This window comes from Falco rusticolus, chromosome 3 (genome assembly GCF_015220075.1).
Source record: "Falco rusticolus isolate bFalRus1 chromosome 3, bFalRus1.pri, whole genome shotgun sequence".
NCBI lineage: Eukaryota > Metazoa > Chordata > Aves > Falconiformes > Falconidae > Falco > Falco rusticolus.
The window spans coordinates 1,162,937-1,189,571 of NC_051189.1; the positions used below are offsets into that span (position 1 = coordinate 1,162,937).

At 39.4% G+C, this 26,635-nt stretch overlaps 1 protein-coding gene across 3 annotated transcripts in view; it reads right to left on the minus strand.

Moving 5' to 3' along the window:
- The window catches only part of ZFAT (zinc finger and AT-hook domain containing), a 129,672-nt gene that overhangs the window by 52,811 nt on the left and 50,226 nt on the right, over nucleotides 1–26,635 (minus strand). For all 3 annotated transcript variants that reach the window (XM_037382321.1, XM_037382320.1, XM_037382322.1), the window contains 3 exons: nucleotides 21,362–21,622; nucleotides 8,540–8,713; nucleotides 164–314 (listed from right to left, as the gene is read on the minus strand). In XM_037382321.1, the coding sequence (XP_037238218.1) occupies nucleotides 164–314; nucleotides 8,540–8,713; nucleotides 21,362–21,622 (586 nt within the window). The remainder of the gene's footprint in view (nucleotides 1–163; nucleotides 315–8,539; nucleotides 8,714–21,361; nucleotides 21,623–26,635) is intronic.

Below are 26,635 nucleotides of genomic sequence, written 5' to 3' on the forward strand. Positions count from 1 at the left end.
GTATTCTCCACAGGCTTTTTAAATTCTACAAGTTATGCACAGATTATTTTCAGCTGTTCCTTTATTTGAAGGGCTCAGAAAATATTTCAGTTTCGTGAAAATGGACAGGGAAGCATTTCATTCATATTTTGCATGAACACAAATACAAGTACTTCAAAATCACCTGCTTGATTTCATTGCCTGTTCATATGGGGTTTGCTGAATGGCATATTCTTGATAACCTCTTCGTTGTGATGGGTCTTGAACTGTTGCCTCTGGAGCTGTGGGTTCACTTTCTTGCGGAGCAGCCTCAACGGGAACAATTTTTGTGGCTCCTAAAAGCAAGAACAAAAAATGCTCATTAAAAATATCATATCAAAACATGCATTGTCTATAACATAAAAGTGTAAACAGAACATTAAACTCTGTAATCACTACTTTAATTATTTTAGTTTCTGTTCTTAAATTCATGCGCATAAAATGATGGATACACTTCCAGAGGATGTCAGTACTTACACCACAGCTCTGCTTAAATAACATGCCAGGACTAATGATTCTGAGGGTTACTCATGGTGCTTGATGTCTGCTGTTATGAGATACTGCATCCAAATACTTCAGCCTTTAAAAAACCTGTATCGTTTGACAATGAAATTTTAATTTTCCTGTTTCTGCCTCATAGCACATCCCTTGAAAACTTCAGTCAAGCTGTTTAATCAGTTCCACAAATAGGGCTGGGGAAAAGATACTGTTTGGTCTGTATTTAAAAGTCTGCATATGTTTTCCTTAAATCTTTTACTGCTTACATTTCGGGGCATACTGCCATTCCCTCAGAATAAAAGAATATGTTCCATGTGCACTCCTCAATCTCTATCAGAAGCAGGAGTAAAGAGACTCCTTCTACTGGATTTCCAAAGATCAGACTCTGTCCCTCAAAGCTTTACAGACAATACAGGCAAAAATGAGCATATTTTGAGATGTGATCTATTTGAGATTATTTAGCTAGGTGTTCTTTACTTTCTGAGCAGTGACAAAAAAACTTAATGTCAGGCATCCGTAGTTAGCATTGAACATAATGAAAATTGATATAAACATTAATTTCCACTGGAAAAAAAAACCCAAACCTGATGCATACCAAACCAAGCCCCCATAATTGATTGCTCCCCTCCTTTTCAACTTATCTGTCTATAATACATCTATACATGTGTTCAATGGGAATGCCATTATTTTCAAAAGTTGAATTTATATGTATTTGTATATTTACATACTTGTTCACATATAAATATTACAATTATATACGTATTTGTGAAATCTTCATGTTCTACTAACAAGTATTATAGAAAAATCTTGGAAAAAATAAATTTTGCTTTCTGGTCTGATAATGGAAAATTAATAGTAAATGAGACACACCATATACTAATTAACAAAAAGAAAACAAGACATTGAATATGTAGTAATAGATGAACACCCATCCATCCTAGGAAAAAAATATTACAGGACCTGTAATTAAAGACTGTTCTATCATACACTGGGGACAGGGAAGCACGAGAGGTCGCACATGAAAATATCTTTGAATTAAATAGTGAAGTTAACAACTTCAGGTAAAACTGAAATTTGGTAAGTTTCCCTTTATATTTTTTCCTGGATATTACATTAGTATCTGATCTCATTTCAATTCACCTGATTAGAAGGCAGGGGGGAGGGGTGGGGGTGGGGGAAGTACAGTACAGCTTTGTGACAGAGGAAAGCATTTACAATAAGGATCACAGAAACCTGAAACATGAGAGCCTAGAAAGCAAAAGACAGAGTCAACATACTCAACATATTTTTAACAGATTCTGTTATTCATATATTCTCTATATAAAATGAAACATCTGAATAGAAAGAAGTTCAAAGAATGATGCATGAGCTTTTCCTTTAACAAAAGGATGAAATTAATTCTTGCTCCATTGCAGAGCATGTTGCTGAAGATATTATTTACAAAATATATGCAGTATTAACATGCGGTCTCTGAAACAGCAATTATAAGAACAACAAAACTAAACCACAAAGAGTACAAAGTCCAAAGAAAACTAGCTGGTTAGCAAATTATTAAATCTAGTTTCCCTAAAAAAACTTTTAGCCTGTAGACCACCAAAAAGCTTCAGGAAAAAGGCAGGTAGAGTATATGGGAAAAATCAGAAGTAAGTGGGGTTACTCAACAACATGTGTGAAAGACTTAAAAGATATTAAGTGGGGGAAAGCAGTGCTATAGACAAGGGAGAAAGATGGAGATCCTGTGGGTCCTTCAGAGTGATTTAAAGTGGGAAACTGAGATATTTTGAGAAGAGGCCATTTGCAAGTGTGTAAGGCTATTGCAGCCTTTTGTATCAGATGGGATGTCAGCCAACACTGCAACTAAACAGACTGTAATACCTCTGCCACTCACTGAACTGGCTGGATCTAAAAATGGCTTTTTTTGACTGTTGTTTTTTAATAATGCTTTCAGTTCTGTACTAAAGATTCTGCCAGTTGATCAGAACTGGTCTTCCAAGTTTTGAACCCGAATGTTATCAGAATATTTTAACTTCCTATTCCCTCTGTCACTCCCTCTCCCACAAATGCCAGGCTGTCCAGCAGGACTGCACCTCCCCAACTGCGCTGTAGTAGCCCAGCGAGACGGGAGCTTGTCATTACATATACAGGAGACACGGTTCAATCAGTGGCTTCAGTAGAAAAATGATAAAACAGACATTAGACACCGGACTAGTGTTCCCATAGTTCAGCGTTTCTAAAACAGAAGCAAATTCTTCTATATTTAGAAAGACTCAGTTAAAAAAAAAGGACCTTGAACTGCTCTGTATGCATGGCCAGCTCCTTCAGACCTCCCATTTCTGGAATGTAAGGCAGATCCTCAGTAATGCTCTGCACTGAACCTCCTCTCTGCCCTTCTGCCTTGCAGGATGTTCGAGCACTTCCTGCTGAACTGTTTAACAGACTTTTGTGCTACCAGTATAACTTTTCAATCACCTAAATTAGGTGAACTAGGTAAGTACTAACTCACCAGTATTTTGCACGCTTGGATGGATAGCAGACTCCAGGTCATCCTAGTATTACTGCTTCTAAATTCCCTCTGCAGTTAATAAAGACAAACGACTCAAAAACCTAAAGAGGGAGATCCAAGTCTTCAAACATACTGACAGAGTACTTACTCACAGTAGGCAATTATGTCCCCTCATGTTAAGTAGTTACTTCCTACCCTTAGAAGATACAGAAGCACTAAGAAACATTAGATGCCTTCAGCCACTGGGGATGCTGCCTAAGTATGTAGCCACAGCAATCACTGCTGTACCATAAACTAATGACTAAAGCATATGCCCAGAAAGTGAGAAAATTGGTTTCTAGGCAGCCTAGTAAGTAGTGAACCCACACATCTCACATCCAGAAAGAATGCTCTCAACAGGCTAGGGAGAAGCGTAAGAGCAAGGCAAACGGATACAAGGTCTGGTTTTCCATTAAAAATACCATATGCCAATAAGGAAGATAAAAGCTTTCATAACTGTTTCCCTGGACAATCATTTCAAGAACACAAGTATCAGGAGAAAAAAAGAGGTTAACTGTAATGATCATTTCTTTCACTAAAACCCTTCCTCCAGCACTATTCTATCTTTATTTTAAATGCAAAATGGACTTCAGTTTACTAGACGGATTTTATGCCTTTTGCTTTCCTCTTTTCAGTCAATATCATCTGTTCTAAATAAATCTGCTTTAAGAGTAATAAGATTTGAGTTCCTCATGACATTCTGACAGCAACTGCTGCGGATAAGCATTACCCAGCATGCCTTATCTCTGGCTCAAACTCAGTGATGGCCTCTAATCTCTTACAGTCTGCCCCTTGGAAAAGTAGCTTGCCCTTTACTACAAAGCTCTCCAAGACTTATCAACACCCTAAAAGGTAATCACAATGGAAGGAACGCTTAGGAATGGATCAGAAATAAAACAGGAGACAACAACCACCAAATTCCTACTAAAACCCAACTGAATTCCATGAACCTCCTACAACTTCAAGTACGGGCAACAAAAAAGGATACAGAAGAACCAGAAAACAGTAACAAAGACAAAATCAGAAGTATTTTGTTTGGAAAAGTGATATGTACCTCAGAGACCTTCAGCTTGGAAGAGAGATAAATGCAACAGCTTGGAAGAGAGATAAATGCAAGAGGAGTATCAGAAAGACCTCTAAAATTAGCAATACTGTCAAAAAAGTGTGAATAGTCATTATCTCATAAACCATGAACAAAAAGTGGTTTGAAGAAATAAGCAGCCAGCAGTCTTAAAACAAAACGAAAGAATGTACACTTCCACCCTGTGTGTAATTAAATTATGGAACAATTACTGCACAATGTTACAGAGACTGAAATAAAAGTATTCAAGAAGGGATTTAGACAAATTAATAGAGATGTATTAAATATGATGATCCAGATGCAACTACCAGCTCCGTGGCTGCCAGAATCTGGGAGGCTTTACATAGCAAGTTTCTTTCATCCTTCCTGTAGAGATGCTTCAAGCCACCTTTAGAGACAACTGATCTGACTAGATGAACCCTTATTAAAAAGAAAAAAAAAAAAGCACTGTAGCTTAAGGTTTTTTAAAAAATTCATAATGTAGGTAATCTGGTCTGCATGGGTACAATAATTTGCTATGGGTATGAAGTAAATATTTGTTTCTTACAACCTCTTCTTGAAGGAATCTATTTTTTCAGTTTCTACAATACCATATGGAATGGGCTTCAAATGCATACAACCCCTGGTACGAGAGTTCTGAAAGTGAAACCAACAGAAACTAACCCTAGCCATAACCCCCCAATGTTCCCCATGCAAACCTACCCCTCACCCCCAAAATAAAGCTTAAAAAAAGGCAAAACACCCTCTTAATATTTTTATAGGCTAGCTCACCATGAGGTTAAACACACTTTAACTCGGACAAAGAAATAGAAACATAGGCCTGTGCCTATAGGAATGAAGATTACTATCCCTTTCAACAGAGCTGGACATTAGATTGGCTGAGCTAAATCCATCTGTAACCCCACGGTAACACAGATACCTGCTCACATTCAGAGGGAAAAGCTCTAATTTTCCAAACCTTGCTTAATTCCACAACATCAACAAGGTTAGCTTTTCTCTAGCCCTCCATCAACTACACATTCGTGATGCCTTAGAAATGCCAGCACAGGAGTTTACAAAGATCAAGAGGATCAAAGAAGGGATCTGGCTAAGATCAGCACCATGTCCCTCCTTTTGCAAATACATAATTAGTTTTTTGGTGGGCTTTACCACACAACTGCATAAACAGGCAAAACGATCCAAAGAACAGGAATGTGTGGCCAGGGGCTGGGGCAAGGGGCGTGACAGCAGCCTATACTTACTGTCCCTGCTGCTTTAAAAAGGAATACCCTGATCCTCCTCCTTTCTCCTGAGATACTCATTTGGTCACTACTTTCCCTCTTCCCACTTTTGAAACTTGCATGGCCCCAATGTGAGTCATTTCAGTAAGCAAAACTGGTAGAAAACAAATTATGACAAAGAAAATGTGTATGTGTGTGTGTATGCATATGTATGTGTATATATTTTAGCAGGTTTTTGAACCAGTTTCACAGGCTGACACAAGCACTAGTGCTGGTACACGAAAGGGGAAGTGAACCGTGAAATCAGAAAGAAGCAGGAAAGTTCCCTTGGCAACAGTCTGATATTAAATCCACTCAGATGTGTCATAAACCCACAACCATCGTTCCGTAAGCTACAAAAAAAGTAATCTTAAACAGAAAAGACTGTTACCAGTTACACTAAGTCAGTCCCAAAATAGTAAGCAAAATAACAGTATCCAATTTTCCCTGCTTCCTAAAAATCTCAATGGGAGAGGGCACCAAGTGTTCATACTTGGGTATAGTAGCAGGGGAACACTGGCCTTTTACACGTGGTGGTTCCTCAGTGGAAATCAGGGAGAGAAAAAGTGGCTGAGTGTTATATTAAGAACTTGTAGGGGAAAAAAATCCAACTCCTTTAGAAACCAAAAAACAATCAGCATCAATGTTTTAAATATTTCACACAATTTCTGCGTATCTTGAGCTCTACCACAAAAAGCAAGAATGGTACCATTGACTGTCTTCACAGGAACTTAAAAGAACTCTCCAAGTAACAATCTGAGTCTTTAAAATATTACAAGACACACAGAAAACCAATTTAAATGTTCAGAGTAGAATCTCCCCTGATTCAACCTAATTGAGCATGAATAATAAATTGGTTTTGGAAGCCTTGATGGTATTACAGAATTTAAACATGGGAAATAAAATACATAAAAAAGCAGAAGACTGAATATTTGGCAGAGTTTATTCGCTGGTTCTTAAAAATAGACTATGAACAAAAGTATCTGCCATTCAAAACAAAGTAATTTTAGCTGTGCATATAATTGTAGTTCTTCACTCTCATTCTTAATTCCAATGCTTACAAAAATATGTACTATGTTTAATCTGGTACCTGACATACGTGTTCACGAACACAGCATTCCCTCTCTTCAACATCTTTGGGTGCCTCTTGTTACAGAATCACAGAACGGTTTGGGTTGGAAGGGACCTTAAAGATCATCCAGTTCCCACCCCCCTGCCATGGGCAGGGACACCTTCCACCAGACCAGGTTGCTCCAAGCCCCGTCCAGCCTGGCCTTGAGCACTGCCAGGGATGGGGCACCTGTGCCACTGCCTCACTGTCGCAGCACTCTCCAAACTACCAGCTCCAGCAAGGTCTTTTACCATCTCATACCAACATACTGGGCTCCTCCACCGTGTGTCAAAAAGCTGTTGTCAATGCTCTGTAGGCACCCTCCTCTACCACATCAAATGCTTACTACATTTTCTTCAATATCTGTATTTACTATTATTTCATTTACCTCTTTAGGTTTGTTTCCCAAGAAAATGGGTCTTTGATTGCACTGTCTACCATGTCTCTCCTTCCTCTCTTGAAAATTCTCCTATCCTCGCCAGAAATTTAAAGATCTCAAAGAGAAAGATTCTTAAAGGTTTATAAAATTCAGCAACTAGAGAGAGGAGACCCCAATTACAGGTCTTCCCAAAAGCCTTGAGGAAGGGAGGATCAGTGTATAAATCCATACGAACACCTATATGAATCCATTTACTAACACCTTCATGAGCCCCTTAACCAGCCATTGCACGCTCACGTTCGCCCATACAAAGGAGGACAAGAAGGCAGCATCACATATGGCAGTGAGGGGAATGGGCACCAGGATGGGGAAAAAGCTACATGCAGGGGGAAAGAGGCAAAAGAGGTGGGAGACACAGCAGGAAAATGAGTGTCTAGCAACAGCTAGAAAAGAGCCCAGGGTTACATCACACAAGAGAAAGGGGCCTGCAGTTAGTGAAATGAAATGGCGCAGACCTCAAACCACCCTGAAGCTGGGTCCCCACACTTCAAGTGCTCACCAGTCCTCTTCCACTTTCCACTGTATTTACAATATCGCAAGACAAATTTTTAACAGCTCAGCTGAAGTCCAAAACCCTGTGTGATGTTTCTCAAACAGTGAATGTGAAGGTGTTTTTCACTTACCTTCTAAGCACACAGGCTATTAGCAGGTGAGCTCATCCAGTTTCCTCTTACCATTGTAATTAGAAATGCATTTTAGCAAACTTTAGCAAACAAAAGCAAATTCTGCATTTACCAAAAAGTCAAAGCATATCACAGATCTCAACATCAAAAGATATCGAACAACACAAAAAAATTCAGCTAACTTCCAAACTACAACAATAAAATAAATATAAACATTGTAGTTGTTCTGAGAGCTGTAAGCAGAAGAAATACTCAGAAACGTTAGCAATAATGAAAAGGAGAACAATAAAACTGCAAAGCTGAAAATAATGCACAGAACTGTTAAAAAGGGATCCTGTCAGTCAGGTGAGTGAATGGTTTATATAAACAGGCAAATGCACGTCTAATTTTAAAATAAATAGTTTGAAATTATTCCAAAATCCTTTGATGAAAAGGTACTATAGAAATTTAAGGATTAAGAATATTTTAATCCTTATATAGAGACTTTATTTGATTTGCAAATATATATACAAATTTTCTGCCAAATTATTTGTATACAGAAATATTAAAGTTATATATATACTAAGCTGTGTGTGTTTTCATAAACAAATTTACATTTATCATAAATATATACAAAAATCAAGGGCTGTAATAAAGATATTACAGGGGAAAAATACTTTCCTGTCCTTTGGACACTGTATTTTTCATTTTCTTCTTTAAAACTATTCACAGACTAAACATAACTGATGTTAGTGCAGATAACTACATCCAGGTCCAGCATTTGTCATACCTATGAAGAAATGTGCCGGCAGTTCTAAAATTATACAGCTGTCAGATACAGAGATTCTGTATCAAGTTAATCAAATCATACTAAATACTTTTCAGCTAATAAATACCCCAAGCAGTTAAGTCTTAGACCAGTGACTATTTTATACAGTGTTAGCATGGGCAAAACCAAATTTGATTATATAATCGGTGATTCTGATTACCTGGAATAGCTTCATGGGCTGTCAAAACCACACTTATAATAGGATTTTTAGCTCCTGAAACTTGTTCAGTCTCCTTAGTTGATGGTGTTTTCTCTGTTTTCTGAGCTCTGGACCTCTTTGGAGTTTTTTCTCGCTCATCTTCCTTCCTGTCAAGGTCAACGTCAGAATCATTACCTAAAGAGTAAACATCAAAAAGAATGTAACTATGTACAAAAGAAATGGGGTAACACAGTCACTACCACCACAAGAAAGAATTAGAAGAAATTAATGCTACTCTAGAAAGAAATACATGTAATCATAACAAGACGTGCTGGACAAATCCCTAAAAGGGAGTATTTTCCCTCTATTTAATAAAACCAGTGTGATACTTACACAAACAGAGAATCCAGACAAAAAATTTAAAACTTTTCAAAGTTTTCTGAGCGTTTCTGGACCCTCAGAAACATTTGTGTTTCTAAATTATCTTAATATTATTGTGGATCTTATTGAAAATTCTACAAACTTTGTAGAATTTCTTATGATTTCACTATCAATGAAAAATTATTTTTCTCCTTTCCATATGTAATTGTTCTGATGACTTCAGGATTATTTCTTCTAGTACTGGATTCATTATCTATCTTATTTAATGGAAAGTCTTCAGACAGCCTCTCTGGATTAGGCTTTTTTCACCCACTGTTACTGTGAATCAATAGCCAGAAACACAATTTTCTTTCACAGAATTGATTCAGTAATTAAAATTCAAAATAGTACTTTGGTTCAAACTGTCTCCTGACACATAACTCTTCATTTTGAAGGCCTGCACTTCTAAGTCATTCCCTAACTGCTGCTGTTCAGAGTGTCTTCAGTCTCTTAAGTTGGTTAACTTTTGGACCTGTTAACTAGAAAGCAATGCAATAGAAGTTAGAATGAAAAATCACTGATCAGCTAAGTTGTTCCGAGAAGCTATTTCTTTCTTAAAGCAAATGAGGAATTCCTCACTGAAATTCTAAAAATGAAATAATAAAAATGCTTGTATATAAAGAATTAGCAGCATAAAGAATAAAAACAGAGGCCTGTAAGTTTATACCAACAAAATTTCTTTATCTTAGATGAAGTGGTAGAAGATGCAGGCTAGAGAAAACAAACTTGGCAAATTAAGGCATGCAAATGTTCCAGAGGTATTGAGTATGGAGAGCAAAAACCGATGGAAGAAAACTATAAATGAACCCAGTGAATTTTTTTGTTGTTGTTGGGGGTTTTTTTGTCTGTTTTGGTTTTTTGTTTGTTTGTTTTTGGTTTCCTCTGAATTGAAAGTAGCTGACATGATCTCCAGAGTAAGTCATTCAATGTATATTCATAATGTGCTGTAGCTGCTCTACTGAGATAGGGAAAAATATATAAATTAAAAATGGTAACAGCAAAGCTGTAGTGTGTCTAGAGTTTATGACATGCAAATAGCAAAACAGTGGAAAGACATGCTATATGGAAATGGCTGTGGTTTAATTTCAGTAATATTTTGTTAATATTCATCTGAGATTCAAACAAGACTGTTCCCATGGTCTTACCCTTAATGAAACAAAGGGCTAAAGAGTACTGTCTGTTCCTTAAAAAAATGAAGGACACAAGCACAAACTAGAGTAGCATAGTTAGGACTGATCATGTAATTACCACCTGGATAAACTGCAAGCTCTTCACCAGATACAAACCCAGAAGGAAACAAGGTATGTAGGAATTAGTTTAGATTTCTCAGGCATATTGAGGCAGAAGTATGTATACTAACAACGATTAATGACTTGATGCTAATCTGTACATTTGAAATTCATATTTACAATACCAAGCATGAGCAACAATCACAGAGCAAACTGAGTTCGCACACTGTTAGCAAGCTATCTTGCTACGGAGTCATTAGCAATGTTTTTGCCCCAGCTTCCCATTTCTAGATGATACAAAATTATCTTGAGAGCCCTGCCCCTGCTTTTCAGTACCTGCTAATGATTTTTTCAATTTTGTTAGAGAAATTCCTTGATATATACCTCTTCTCAACTACCTTTTCCTCATTCAATTTCTATTATTTTGGAAAATATTGCTACTTTATAGGTATGAAGGTTCTCATCCCATCCCCACTTAACTCCTTAATATAGTTGTAAATTACTGACTGATATTGAAACTATATAATTGTAACACCGACACTTTTCTGCAATACTTTAAAGGGATATTTGAATATAAGGAAATATCCCCTTCGACAAGAAACTGCTTCTGCAGTGTTTTCTTTTGGCATGATGAAGGAGCATGGGGGGAAACAAACACATTTTTCCACATTGCCTCAATAAACAGCCTCTGTTAGTTTATTATCAACAATACAATGAATCATCACATATTTCACAGCAGGACCAGGTCAGGCAACAGAAGAAAGTCTGCTCACAAAGAATCAGAATACACAAAGAATGTGAACTTTTCATTAAATTGTGTTTCCCTGAGGCTGCTTCACGTACTGCTACATAACAAATACAAATATTAACTGGGTTTATTACTCTGGTTTTGTTCAGTGGACAGCAAGAGTTAGTGATACTGTTGGGGGAGTTAAGATTTTATATACCTGTGGACAAAACTCCAAGTCATTTTTTGCATGTTTTAGCTAAAAGAAATCCAGAACTATAGATTGAAAGGAAAGCTGTGATAAGGACAACAGAATTTTTTCCATTTTCTTTGGGATCACACAATGAATTCCTAGTAGGCATACAAACAGAATCCAAGCACCCTACTCCTAAATTCTCCTTTCTAACTATGACAAAGTAAGAGTTAGTCAGTTTTATGAGGAACTAAAGTAGTTGAAACCAAACAACAAAGCCATTTTATTGCCTTTTCATGCTCTTCACGTTAACCTGTTAACTCCATCAATTTTGAATACTGGAATTCTACTAGAAACGGAAGAAAAGAAGAAGAGGAAGAAGAGGAAGAAAAGGACAAAACACAGACTTGAGTTTGTTAGTGATCCACACTAATGATTAACTACTACCATAGTCACAAGCTAACAAATGCTTCATGCTGGTTTTCTTTCATAATGTGCCTCTATCAGGCAGATCAGTTTGCTAGTTCCTTTGCTTCAACCAAAGATAAGAGCTCTAGAAAAGAACAGACATGTTACAATAAATACAGTTCACTGTGACACCCTGCTTTCTAAACAGACATCCAAAAATGCTATTCAAAAAGATTTTAAAATAATATACAGAAATGCAAAATAAAAATATTTCTTTACTACAAAGTTGCTATTGCATATTCATAGAAAACTTGTACATGGATGCTAAGCATAAATATGAAGATTATACCCATGTGAAAATATTTTCTTTAAAACCCCAAAGCTATCTGTACTTCAAACAAAGGACTGAATCTCAATTTCCATCTTCTCAATACGAGCTGAGAACATCCAGCAGCTAACAGGAGGACTACACTCAGCGTCTGCAAAGATGCAAGGAAGGTATCGAGTGCCATGCAAATTACATTAATAGGAAAAAAACCCCACCATACATATATTGGCCAAAAACAGGCAAGTGAGAAAATTCAACTTATTTGCTGATCATACATCTTCAATTAGCACTGAATAGTTGTATGAACCTTCTCAACACTCACATGATAAAAAAAAAATTAAAAAATTGTCTCCTCTCTACCGAGTGGTCAACTCAAGTTTTGACACTTAAATGTGAAAATTTATTCACTAATCTGATGGACATTGATGACAGTAGCCCCATTCTTCCCCTTCTGGAGAAGGAACAAGCATCTTCCAGAAACTGTTTGTTGGTAAGGAGCTGGGGCTGCACACATTGCCAATACTTTTTGCTACAAACATAACTATTTCATAGTCTATGTGTACCTGAAAGAGACTTAAAAAAAAAGCCAGAACTAACGTTCCCCAGCGAATCACCAAACAAAAAAAAATCTTAACTCCCAATGACAGCTGCTTTCTTCCTGAACTCTCTCTATACCAAAAAACCCTGAACTAGAAGGTGTGCTTTAAGGAAGGATTAAGAGGGAGACAAAAGCACATTTTAATGAAAAACAAGAGCTTCAACTTTGACCACAGGGCTCAGACTGTCTTTCCATAATATGGTAGCATATCATGAGTAATTTAGTTGTCTTCTTGGAAAAAAATTGTCAAAGTGTTTTGCCTCTCACAGCTAGGACAACCTGTACAATGTAACAATTCTTGTTGAATTATAAAGGAACACCCACAAGTGATTTGTAAGACGGTTTATCAGAAAATTGAGTATATGCAATTTAGCATAGATAAGCAAAGTTTCTCCAAGCAGTAATGCTTGCTCCTAAACAGATTTATTTACACAAACTGCCTCACTTTGCATCTCCCTTGCTAAGCAGTCAGTTTAGCACTTTGTCAGCTGACTTTGATTCAACAGACAAATAAACTGACCTCCCCTATCTAGCTACAGGCATTTTAAATGCCTGTTTCTGTTTGTGCAAGAAATACAGCACCATGCCTTGTGCCTTCTAACACATCTAAGAAATGGTCATGTCTGTGTTGACAAGTAAAGCTACTGTCAACTCTGAAACAATCACTGCTTGCAGACTTCTGTCAAACTGGATTGTTCATCTGTCCCATGATTTTATTTCAGTCATTAATTGAAGGTATTGCTCTCTACATTCATAACCGGATGCACAACTTTCTGCAGGCACAGCTACACATCCTCAACTGGCACGTTTTTAAACTACCATTCATTCAAATTACTATTTTTTTATACCCTACAAGATGTCGGTATTTCATAGTAGCAAGAGAGCAGCTTGGAAAAAAAAGTAAACTGGCCATTCAAAATGAACACATGAAATCGGTTCTCCTGCACAAACTGACATACAACTCACAGAAAGAATTCAGTCAAATCAGAATCTAACTGAATGGCAAAACCATTTTAAACTAAGGCCAAAAGTGCCAACTTTAAGAATTATGCAGGCTCCCAATTCAGTAGGAATGAATGGTTCACTCCAGAGAAGAGAACCTGTCCACTGCTGTAATCTGTCTTCCACCCAAATCCCATTCCCCAGGCATCAAATGTCCTCCCTTCTATCTGTCAGCGATTCAGCTATGCTGTGGTGTGGGAGAGGGATGGTGGTTAAAATAATTACCTGTTGCCTGCCTCCCAAAACAACTGACCTTAGAGGCAGCTGCTGGGGAACTGCTTCAATCCAGCAACAGCCAAAAGCCTTGAACCCATCCCGCCCCAGCGGCAGAGGCTGAAGCGGCCCTGTTTTCTGGCTGGGGGCAGACACAGTAAAGACACATGGCTGTTCAGGAGCAACCTCAACACCTCCAGTTTTGTCTTCCAATAAAGAGAATGGATGGCAGCACCACCAGCCAGCCAGATCCAAATCATTAGTCAAAAACATTAATTTGTTTTAACCAAATAAAAATAAATAGGTGTAGACACAGCTCTGCTTGAATCACAGCAACTTTCCTAAGCAAATTTGCCCCCTCCTGAAGAGAGCATGTACAATTAGGATTTGTAAGCACAACAGACATATTTTAATTCTGTGCTGTATTGGGTTTGCATGGCAAGGTTTTCGTAGTTGGGGGGTAGTAGTTAGGGGGTGTGGTACAGGGGGGGCTTCTGTGAGAAGGTGCCAGAAGCTTCCCCTGTGTCACACGAGGCCAGTTCCTGGCACCGTGAGATGGACCCGCCGCTGGGATGGACACACGGCTGGGATGGCCCCGCCGCTGGGATGGACACGCTGCAGGACGGCCCCGCCGGCGGCCCAGGCCGAGCCCATCAGCGCCGGCGGCAGCGCCTCTGAGAGAACGTATTGAAGAAGCGGGAACAACCCGCACAGCAACTTGCAGCGGGAGAGGAGCGAGCTGTGTGGGAGCCGCGGCCCTGCAGCCCCCGGGCAGCGCCGGAGGGGCCGGAGCCGCTCCCGGCCCGGAGCAGAGATTCCCCCCCAGCCCGCGGCGCCCCCGGCCCGCGGAGCCCCCGGGGGAGCAGCTCCCCCCCCGCAGCCCGGGCAGGGCCCCCCCCGGGGCAGGGGGTGCCCGCAGGGGGCTGTGACCCGCGGGCAGCGGCGCCGGGGCAGCGCCGGGCAGGGCCTGTGGCCCCGCGGGGAGGAGCCCGGGCTGGGGCCGGGCTGGGGCAGGGCCTGTGCCCCCGGGGGCGGGGGGGCTGGGGCCGGCTCGGCCGGGGGGGCTGCGCCCGCGGGGGGGACACGCTGCGGCAGGGAAGGAGAGGAACGAGGAGCGGGGGAGACAAGGAGCGAGAAGCTGAGCGCGGCCCTCAGTGCCCGTAGCCCTGTGCTGCTGCTGGGAGGGGGCAGGGACGGGCAGGAGCCGAGCTGCGCCCGGGGAGAAGGGAGCGCTGCGGAAGGTGCTTTGAGGGTCGGGTTTATTTCTCACTGGCCCGCTCTGACTTTCCCCGGGGCAGACCTGGGTTGTGCCTGTGACGGTCACTGGGGAGCGACCTCTCCCTGCCCCCACCCCGACCCACGGGCCTGTCGTTACATTCTCTGCCCCCTGCCCGGCTGAGGAGGGCAGGGACAGAGCGGGCAGGGGGGCACCTGCCCTCCGGCATGGCCAGCCCGCCGCAGGTGCAAAAAAGTAACACTTTTTTCGTGCTGTTTTAGTGAATTGGCTCAGAAGGTGGTCATTATGCATCAAACGATTTAATTCGATGCACAGAAGATGTCAGTAACCAGTAAGGCTTGGTGACTCCTGAAAGAGTGGGAGAACTATCAACGAGATTCCGACCTCTGGGAGGTCAGTGTGGATCACTGATCACGCAAGCAGAGAGCAGCAAAGGCCTGTTATATCCACCAGTTTTACCTCTGACCAATATATACTGCAGGTTCAATAGAGTTCTGTAGTAATTTATTCATTTTAAGTTTAAATGTCCAATTTGATAAGGATTTCAACACTCCCTTTGTGGATCTATAAAAGGCAGCAAAACATTTTATCAATTGGAAACCTTTCCTAATACTGTATCTGCAGCTCAAATCATGTATTATTTTTCTCTCAATAAAGAATATCACATGGAATATCAATATATTTTTCCATTATTTATATGTTTAGCATACTTTAGCAACAACTAAAAATTAGTGTGTCATCAGCATTATTTTGGTCACAAATCAAAAACACCGCATCAGGGGAAAAAAAAGAGAATTCAGGGAAAAAAAAGAATTTACTACCTTTGGAAGAAGGGGCAAGCAACTCTAAGAGGACTATAAGGATGTCATTAGTTATGCAGGGAGAAAATTAGAAAGGTGAAAGCCCAGCTAGAACTTAAGCTGGCTACTGCCATAAAAGAACAAAAATGTTTTTACAAATACATTAGAAACAAAAGGAGGGCCAAGGATAATCTCCATCTGTTAATTGATTGTGGTGGGGAACATTCCCACAAAGGATGAGGAAAAGGCTGAGGTCCTGATGCCTTCTTTGTCTCAGTCTTTAATAGCAGTACCAGTTACTGTCAGGGTACTCAGCCCCCTGTGTTTGAGGACAGGGAGGAGCAGAATGAAGTCCCCACAGTCCAGGAGGGAACAATTAGTGACCTGCTGCTCCACTTAGACATGCACAAGTCAATGGGGCCAGACGGGATCCACCTGAGCATACTGAGGGAGCTGACAGAAGAGCTCACCAAGTTGCTCTCCATCATTTATCAGCAGTCTTAGCTAACTGGAGAGGTCCCAGAGGCTGGAGGTCAGCCAATGTGATGCCCATCTACGAGAAGGGTTGGAAGGAGGATCTGGGGAACTACAGGCCTGTCAGCCTGACCTCAGTGCCAGGGAAGGTTATGGAGCAGATCATCCTGAGCATCATCACATGGCACATACAGGACAGCCAGGGTTTCAGGCCCAGCCAGCGTGAGTTTATGAAAAGCAAGTCCTTCTTGACAAACCTGATCTCCTCCTATGACAAGGTGACCCACTTCCTGGATGAGGGAAAGGCTGTGGATGTTGTCGACCTGGACCTCAGTAAAGCCTTTGACACCATCTCCCACAGCATCTCCTGGAGACACTGGCAGCTCATGGCTCGGATGGGTGTGCTCTGTGCTGGGTTAAAACCTGGCTGGATGGCCGAGCCCAAAGAGGGGTGGTGGATGGAGTTACATCCAGCTGGTGGCCGGTCACAAGTGGTGTGCCCCAGGGCTCGGTACTGGGGCCAGTCCTGGTTAATGTCTTTATCAATGATCTGGACAGGGGCATTGAGTGCACACCCTCAGGACATTTGCAGACAACACCAAGCTGGACAGGAGTGTTGATCTGCTTGAGGGTCGGAAGGCTCTGCAGAGGGACCTGGACTGGCTGGACTGATGGGCCAATGCCAACTGTATGAAATTCAACAAGCAGAAGTGCCAGGTCCTGCACTCGGATGCCCACGTGGCCAAGGAGGCCAATGGCATCCTGGCCTGTATCAGAGACAGTGTGGCCAGCAGGACAGGGGCAGTAAATGTCCCCCTGTACTTGGCACTGGTGAGGCCACACCTCGAATACTGTGTTCAGTTTTGGGGCCCTCACTTCAACAAAGAAATTGAGGTGCTGGAGCGTGTGCCAGAGAAGAGCAGCAAAGCTGGTGCAGGGTCTGGAGCACAAGTCTCCTGAGGAGAAGCTGAGGGAACTGGGGTTGTTCAGCCTGGAGAAAAGGAGGCTCAGGAGGGACCTTATTGTTCCTCACAGCTACCTGACAGGGGGCTGTAGGCAGGTGGGATTCGGTCTCTTCTCCCAGGTAACAGCCAACAGGACAAGAGAAAATGAACCCAAGTTGCCCCAGGGGAGGTTTAGATTGGATATTAGGAAAAATTCCTTCACTGAAAGGGTGGTCAAGCACTGGAACAGGCCTCCCAGGGAGGTGGTGGAATCACCATCCCTGGAAGCATTCAAAAAATGTGCTTAGAGATAGGGTTTAGTGGTGGACTTGGCAGTCCTGGGTTAATGGTTGGACTTGATGATCTAAAAGGCCTTTTCCAAGCTCAATGACTCTATGATTCTATGAGCTGCTACAAAGAAAATTAACTCCATCCCAGCCAGATCCAGTGCAAAGTGAAAACATTCTTGATTTTTAATCCGTTGTCCATTTAGTGCTAAACTTTGCAACAAATTAAATAACATGAGAAAGCAGTAAAATATATACTACGGAAAAATCTCAGAAGCATTAGAAAACCAGATAAAAGTATTTTCAAGTTGGAAAGACATGGATAAAAATGGGGGAAAAAACAACCCTTATGTATTAGGCAAGAGGTCAATGCCTACGACTGAAGAACTTGCAGTCAAAGCTTCTTATGATTTTTAGCCACTCTTAGCTACTGTGTCTGAAATGCAAGAGAAGATAACGTACCTCTGGAAGGTTCAGAGATCCTCAGTAAAATTCTCCATTTAGCTCTAAGAACTTCAGTAATAGAGAAATCTCATTGAAATAGAAATTTCAGTGCTCTTTTCCTCACATACACCAAAATAAGTGTGATTTCAAGATGTTTTTGTCTCAGGGATAGTTTACACTAGAAAATGTTATTATCAACCACATCTGCTCAAGTAACTGAAGTATTTGTTAAAAATTATAAACACACAAAAACACAGACACAAAATAAATACCCAGTGTAAACTGCAATACTATGTGCTGAGTCAGCTACACCACTATCTGTGTATGATACACTTAAAATTCAACTCCATTTGAGGACAATGAAGCTACAGAAAGGTCTTTCAATAATCAGTAACTGGTGACAGAATAACTTGGAATTAAACGAGATTAAGGCTCCCACACGCTACGTTTCTAAATGGCCATTATAGACAGAGCTCTAGTTAACACAGTCAACGAGGCCTAGAAGCAATGCAGCTAACCCTGTGTGGCTCCACAGGCTCCCCCTAAAGCACTGACTTGATCTTTGCTGGGTATAATTACAGCTTAGAAAATCTCGTGCATAAACACATATGCAGACAGGTGCTAGTCTGAAACATACTCCTACCTACAGTGACAATAAACGCAAAACAAAGCACATACACAAAAAAGTTTACGATAAAGCAATGGGCTCTAAACTGACTCTTAAGCAACAGGAAAGATCTGACTGTCTTTCTAAATAGTTCCCTGAAAATGTAAGTTCAAAACTCAGCAATAGTCAGAAAAATCAAACATAATCTGAGGAATCATTAAGAAGAGAACAGAACAGAAAAAAAAAAAATTCATGCCATGGTATAAACCAGGGATGCTTTTGTGTACTGAACACCACCTATAGTTTTGGTCCTCCATCTCAAAACAGTTACAGCAGAGCTGCTGAGAAGAATAAGCCTGGCCAGATGTGTAAGCAATTTCCATATAGTCTAGTTAATCTGTTAGTTACAACTCAGACAGGATAAGAATAATCTAAATGCAAATATGAAGATTTCTAAATCATAAACGTTATGCAAGAGGTAATACAGAACTATTATTCCCCAATGGAACGAGCAGCATCGGGTTTAAGAAACGAGCAGAAGTACTATTTCACAGACTATGTACTAATGCTCTTAAACTCATTAACACAGAACATACTGAAAACTTGAAGACCGGACAGCTTTGTAATGCACTTAGAAAAATTAATGAGTTTAACAGCTTTCAGTTGCTAACGATATGGGTGAAACCTCTAGTTCAGGGACTCTGACACCAACTTTGAAAACTAAGAATCTTGGTGCCTTTGGGTAAGTATTTTATTTTTTTTAATTTTTATATCATTAGAAGGTCCTCATGAAAATACATGAACAAATAAAAACACATTTGTAATTTAATTCTTTGCTTGTCTTTTCAAGTTTAGACTTTTCTTGTTCACATTTCGAAGAATAACCCATCATCCTCAAAACTTTCTTCATAATGAAAATTGAATCTGATAGCAATTCAACACCAAGAGCTCAAATTTTAAAGAACATGTTTTCTGAGCTGGTAAAGCGACACAAGCATGGCAAACAGTCCTAGGCACAGACCGTATTGTTCTTGTCCACTCCTCACAAAGTTTTGAGCTACTCAATGTAACCACATTTTCTTAAAGGATAATAATAATTCACAAGCTAGTTTCATCTACGTATTCAGAAATTGAAAAGTTGTCCCAAAGCGGTTCATATGGCAAAGCCAAAAGTGAAAAGTTTTCCTGTGATGGTTCAGTAATCAGTAGCTGGCTGAAGACTGAATTTCTCAGATGTATTCAAGGAAGAATTATCCCCTCAGGATAAAACCAGCCCCCAACACCTTCAATGTCTGCAGTCAAAGCAGGAAGCTTTGGGCTGGAGACAATCCAGCTGCACCAGTCACCAACAACTAGAAGCCTTTGTTATTTGCTGCTGCTCAAGAATAACTTACTTTGTTTGATAGGTTTGCTTTTGCCAGACAATAAATAAATGTTTCATCTGTCCAAAATTGAGTCTATTTTGTTTTCAAAGAAGGAAAAGGATGAACAACTTCCTTTGAAAAATCTGCCAGTGCGTTTTATACCAAAACTGATCAAGATAAGATTTAGGAGCACTAATAAGCTGAAAGATCAAGAACAGTTAATTTGAGCTTATTCTCTGATCTGAGATTTAAAAAAAAAATTAGAAAAGGCAACATTGCTGCCAAAATAATGCAAATATTAACACCATACCTAGCACATACAAACCACAAAGGGCATGGATACTTGTGATGTCAGAGATGAGACAGCTGGAATAAAGGTCACTATGTACACTTGAAAAATCCTACCACTGATGATAGTTAAAAAAATAACCAGGTACTTTATCAAAACAAGTTTCTGTGCTCTGTCAACATATTGAAAGCCCATTTTAAATAGTTTTTGCCACAGCATCTCACTGAAAGTAAAATAGTCATAGTAGTTGTGTATCATGGCAACAGACTGGACACAAAAGGCTAACAGAAAACTGGAGGAAATTCAAGGGCAAATTCTGTCTACAAGTAGAAGGAACAGGATATCATGCTAAGAAGCTAGGCAAAAGCAAAAGTCTAATTTTGACGCAAACATAAACTCAGATAATTTGGACAAATTTATTCCTTTGTATGCATACTGACATTCCCTTTGAGCAAAGTTAAATAGGCAGTTGGACTAGATGACCTAGTCTATAGTCTAGTCTAAATGAATATTCACCGTTGTCTTTTTAAACAGGCTTCCTAGAGAGGTGGTCGGTGCCCCAAGCCTGTCAGTGTTTAAGAGGCATTTGGACAGTGCCCTTAACAACATGCTTTAACTTTTGGTCAGCCCTGAAGTAGTCAGGCAGTTGGACTAGATGATCACTGTAGGTGCCTTTCAAATGAAGGACCTATGTTCTGTTTTATTCTGTTCTATTCTAAAACTTTTGGGAGGCTGAATATATTCAAAGCAATCTTAAAGCTAAATTTAAACAATGAACTCTCATTCTCCAATGAGTCATTCACATAAAGTTTTGTAAAATAGAAGAGGTGAGTGTGGCATTACTTTTTATACAGTAAAACGAGCCATCTGGAAAAGCAGTCTTTAAATCTATTAAAAGAACAGGACAGAATTCAGGTTTTCCAAGTCACAGGACAGAAACACCTCCACAGAGCCATCCTTCCTCACCAATGCGTGATACTGACCTATGTGGCCAGTACCGCCTCTCACTGGAAAACTGTAACCCTCTTTGTGAGAAACAGAACAGTTGCTTACACAGAAGAAGCATTTCAGGGAGTTTAGAACAATCATTAGTGCAATAAACATCTTGACCTTTTTGAAAATTAAAATACCTTTTCTGACTTTATTCTGTTTTGCTTCAACATGCTTTTTCTGTTAAAAGAAACAGGCAATTACATTACATTTAAAATTAACTCTGATGATTACAAGTCATTACCAATCAGGTCACAGGATGGAAACACACTTTCCATTAGTTTCTTACCTCCATCTCCTTCTTCCTCTCCTTCATTTAAAACAATAATGCAGATATGTTTCCTCAGCTGACGTGTGTTGGAGAACTTCCGATTGCATTTCTTACATTCCAAGCTGCCTGGTGAGACTTCAGACAGTTCCAGTCCTTCTTCTGTCCCAGGTGGAGTTTCTTCGCTTGGAACAGGGTTATTTTCTGCCACATCTTCATCCACACAAAACTTCTTAGTAGACCCTTTTGGTCTGCCTCTTTTCCTCTTCACTACAAGAAGATCTAGAAAAGAAAGCTAAAGTTAAAAAGAAGCTATAATTAAATTCCACAGCTAATTTGCCAATATTCACCTGATCTTTGAAAAACAGGAATATTAAATGAAGTTCAAGAGCCTACATCCCTAAAGCTTAAAAAAACGTCAGCTTCACATAAACTTGTTTTTAAGGAGGGATATTTGCTGGCATTTCTGCTAGCTGCAAAGCAACAACATCTGTGTTACTGAGATTGGCAGATGTCAAAGTGCCATAGTTTTACAGAAGTTACACTGCAAGCACCCTTTTTGATTGTTGTATAACTGTATCAGCAGGCATATTCTACAAAGTTGCTCTGCTGTGTTCTGACACTCTGAAAAAGCCTTTTAAATTTAAATCACTCTCAATGAAATTGCTGAAGTATTGAGATGTCTTCAGAGAAAAATGTTCTATTTTTTAAAAACAAAAGTTCATTGTCCTTTTAATAAATTGAAAAATCACTCTCTAACATTTCCTGTGATTCTTTGTTGTTAGCGCTTTCTAGCCAGAAGTCGGTATAAAAAATTGTCCGCAGCAAATAAACTCCAGAAGTCATGCAAAAAATGTTTCCTTGATGAGTATTTCAAGCAATTAAAACCAGAAGTCATCCACAATTCTTAACAAATCCAACTTAACTTTCCATTTCCATATTTTTGTAGAGGAGACACTGATAAAATCAATGAGATATAGTGAACACAGAATGCATAACAACATAAAAAGGTCACACTCTCATCTCCTGCTTAAGACTTCCCTCTTTACTGCTGTAGTTATTTCAAAAATTTGCTATCATCTGCTCACAGCTGTAACTGTTGACTCCACTGACCAAACCGATTAGATCCCAAGAAAACTTTCAGTCAACAAAAGCAGATACCAAGAGGGAAGGGGGGAAACTTCCAGATAGCGATCAAGTTATTGTAGGAGATTTCACCCTAGCTTAGTTTAATACAATGAAAAGGATCAGTCTCTACCAGTCTTTATCCTTCTTGTTAATCTCAGGGTTGCTTGCTTGTTTTTTACTTCTTTACGCTGTGCTTCTCGAGGAATTATCCAATTGTTATTGGACAGATTTTAGTTATTTACTTTGAACTCGCTCTTCTGCAAGAAACTGTTGGTTCACAAACAGCACAGCGTGGTAGCATTTGAATATTTTTTTTGAGTCTGAGCAGACATCTGGCGATGTCTATCTAGTCCGCGTAGAGGGAAAAATCAGTGTGTATCAAAAAGAGCTTGCCTGATGGTGTATGGAGACATGGGACAGAGTCAGGCTTCTTCCAAGCTTTTAGGATTCATTTTATCTACTGTTAGACACTTGAGCGCTCAAATTAGTTAATATTTGTTTTCTCTATTGAAGGAACAGAGAAACTACTCTTCAGAGTACAGTTCAGATTCACATAAGACCTGAATCATCTCTGGATCCCAGGGTGACTAGCATCCCAGTTTAAGCACCTTCAGTTATGTGCAGTGAATTCCAACTTTGAGAATTAAAAGGTAATAGAGCCTGATATCCAGGAGTATAATGTACATTAAAATGTGCTAAGTGAAACAGAACAGGTACAAAGCATCTGTCAGCCATCATCTTTGTAATGTCAGAGAGAAACAAAGGACTGGCACATACAAAAATTATGCCGAGAACTCTGTTTTTAATGCTCAGGAAAAAAACAAGCAAAGTTAAATGTGCATGTTTCAGCTTACGGTAGTCACAGCAAAGAAGTCCCTGAAAATTTTCTTACATCAAAATATTTCCAAATCTTGAGACTTGTTCAAAAATAAAAAATAAAATTCTTCTCAGAATTTCATGCTTTTACTATTGGCTTGGGTTTTCTTTGTTTTGGGGCGTGGGGTGGGGTTTAGTTGCACAGCACAGATGGGAGAATTATGAAATACGTCTTCTGGGTTATAAGAAAGAATTAAGTAACTGTTGCAGTTCCACAGGCTTGAAAGTATCTTGAGATTACTCAAGCTAAAACAGACTGGCAGTACTACACATAAATTGTGCCTCTTATGAGAAACAACTTACATTTCTCCTGCTCCTGCTCCAGAAACTTTCACCAAAACCAGTGCATATCAAGAATAAAAATTAAGAGCTGTCTGAAGCTTTTTATCAAGTATTTATCAGTATAGTCTACCTTCTGCCTGATAAACTGAGACTGACAATGTAAAAGTCTGAAAAATCATGAAAGGAGAGAATATAAAAAAAATCCCAAACCTCAAATAAATTTTCAAGTACATGTGCCAAAAGACCTTACTAAATTGGTTGACTTAGAGCATATGGAAAAATTAATGACCTCAAGGAATCTTAAGGGAAGATGATGGAAGAGAACAGGAGGTGGTGACAGCATCTTATTCAAAATCTGTTCAACATTTCCCTTAAGTATACTAGACAAAAAAAAACCCCTACATACAGAGACTCATAGCTTTAAGTTAATCATGTAATTAATATCAAGTGAAAAAGAAAGCATTCTATCATGTTACAGGAGCAACTGAATACTTATCTGCTTAAATATAATTTAATAAGAACACTAAAAGCCTCATTATAAATAGGAAAAAAGCAACCCTTTCACTTAAGTTTTTGCAGCCCTCCATCAGCAGTGTTCTGAATTTCTGTGCTACTGCACTCCAGTAAAGGTAGTTTTGTCAATTATGAGCCAAAAAGAGGGGTGATTTTAGTGCTCTCAAAACTGCTCTTTGCTACCATTCATGTTATTTTGATATCCATCAATTGCAGCAATCAATATTTGGTGCCTTGAGTTAAAAGAAATTAACATGCAATTAAAACAAGCAAACAAACAACATTTATCTTCATGTCAACCTGTAAAATGGTCAGAGTTTGCTAATGTGTCAAACACACTATGAGGAATACAGATGTGGATATTATCCAGGTTACTATAAAGTAATCAAGTAATCCCAGGATCAAAAAAGTGAATGCAACCACCATATTCTCTGCTATGATATTCTTTTCATTCTTTTACAATGCGATCATCAGATTACCCAAGTAAAAGCAATTATGTAGAATCAGGTAAAAGACATATACTACTTCTTGAGTGTTTTAATGTATACATAATGAAAAGAACAGCACTTTCACATTAAGACAGAAATTGAAACAGAAATTTGTATACAAGTGGAAATGTGAAAACTGCTCCTTTAGAAGTCTGGTGGTAGATTCTCTTCTGTGGCCTACAAAATTGAAGTTCTTATCACTGTGGCTACTAATTAGTAGTACTAATACTAATAGTGTGGCAAACATCTAAAGAATGTGTAAATTTTACAAATGTTTGTAAATGAGCCTACCAGTAGGAGAATTTGCAGCAGTTTTCAAAGATTTAAGAAGTGGGTTTAAATTCTCAAAGATTTAAGAAGCGGCAAGCACTGGGTAGCAACATACCAGCGACATAAGCCTGGGTATGGGCAACTGATACAAACTTCTGAGGCTTATGACAGTCGTTTCATTTCCTTGCTCCTTCTTTTCCTCTCTCCAGGACAAAATGTATCTGAAGCTACTTTAAGCTAGCAATGCCAGATGCACATGACCATAAATTCCAGCTGTCTTTCTCCACCTAGCTTGCCAACAGCCAGCCATTCATGCTGCATTGTACCAATCACAGTTCAAAGCACACCTCAGACTGCCAAGGCACGGTCACCCAACAGTGGTACATTGCCATTCCTCTGTTAGACCATAACCAAGTAAATCAGAAACTTCATTGCTTGCCAGAAAAAAGAATCCGCTTAACTGTTAAAAATAAAGGTAGCACATTAAATAAATAAATAAAAAACCCCACCCAACACTTACCGCAAGGATTAGTCAGGAGTAGCAGTTTTAAATTGGTCATTAAAAAGATACTAAATGCAAGATCCTGTTCCCCTAAGAACAAGTTAGCTGTTTCTGGGGCTTTTAAACTCATCACAGACTCACTGAAACCAATCTTCACATCGACCAGCACTGGATGAGCAATGGCAATATTCGGGGAAGACATTCTGTGCTATATAATTAGGCACTCAAAGACATAAAAAAGGCACTTCAAAAAGATTATAATGAAATCAACTCTATGTCTATTTTTATACTGTTCCTTCATAGGAATTGTTCACAAAAGCTTCTCCAAATCAGTCCATTTAATAACAATTGTCTCAAAAATATTCAGAACATGAGTAACACAGAACATTTCCATTTATGAGGTCTTCACATTACCATACTGCAGAATTATATTTAATTAATCCCATGATGTTTAGCTAAGCAATATATATATATATATATACACACACACGCACACACACATACATCTCAATCAGATTCTACTGATCATTCCTATTAATTACTTGTCTGGGAGCATGCTATGTGAAAATAGAGGTCCACAACCAGCCCTCCAGAGCACTAGGGCCTAGACAACATTTTTTAAAGTTTATTTTTACAGTAAACTAAGTTGAATGAAAGAAAACAAAATTAAAGTAACAGTTACTTCACTGTTGAGTATTCTTAACTCTTCATAGATTAGACTGTAGACCATGTAGATCCTGGCACATCGGCACGGTGGATTCCCCTGGGCTTAATGATCATCAGTACAGTCTTTGCCTCAAAACCAAGTTTTACCAAAACTGATCTACTAAAGGAAAGCACCCTTAAAGGGTAGGATTTTCCAAATTCACTTTATTATGTATGGGGAAATGCAATAAATGGTTAAGACTATACACGGTTTCTGCCCTGGTCTTCTACCCCTCAGCCTTAACTCAATCACATACATAACTGAAGTTACACATGTATAAAACATCTTCAGTAGCCATTTTAATGATGTCAGGGGGCAAATATCTCTGACTCTGGAAGAGTAGGAGATAAAAGACTATTAAACAGCCCTTTTCCCCCTAACCTGTTTAAGTGAGTCACTCAACAGTCATCACACTGCCAGCTGTAGCGTGGTTCAAACAAAGTTTGTCAGAAATCACAAAACACTTGTGCAGGTGTTCTACTTGAACATCTTGGCCAAATTTTAACAGCTAAATGCATTATGCAACCTGA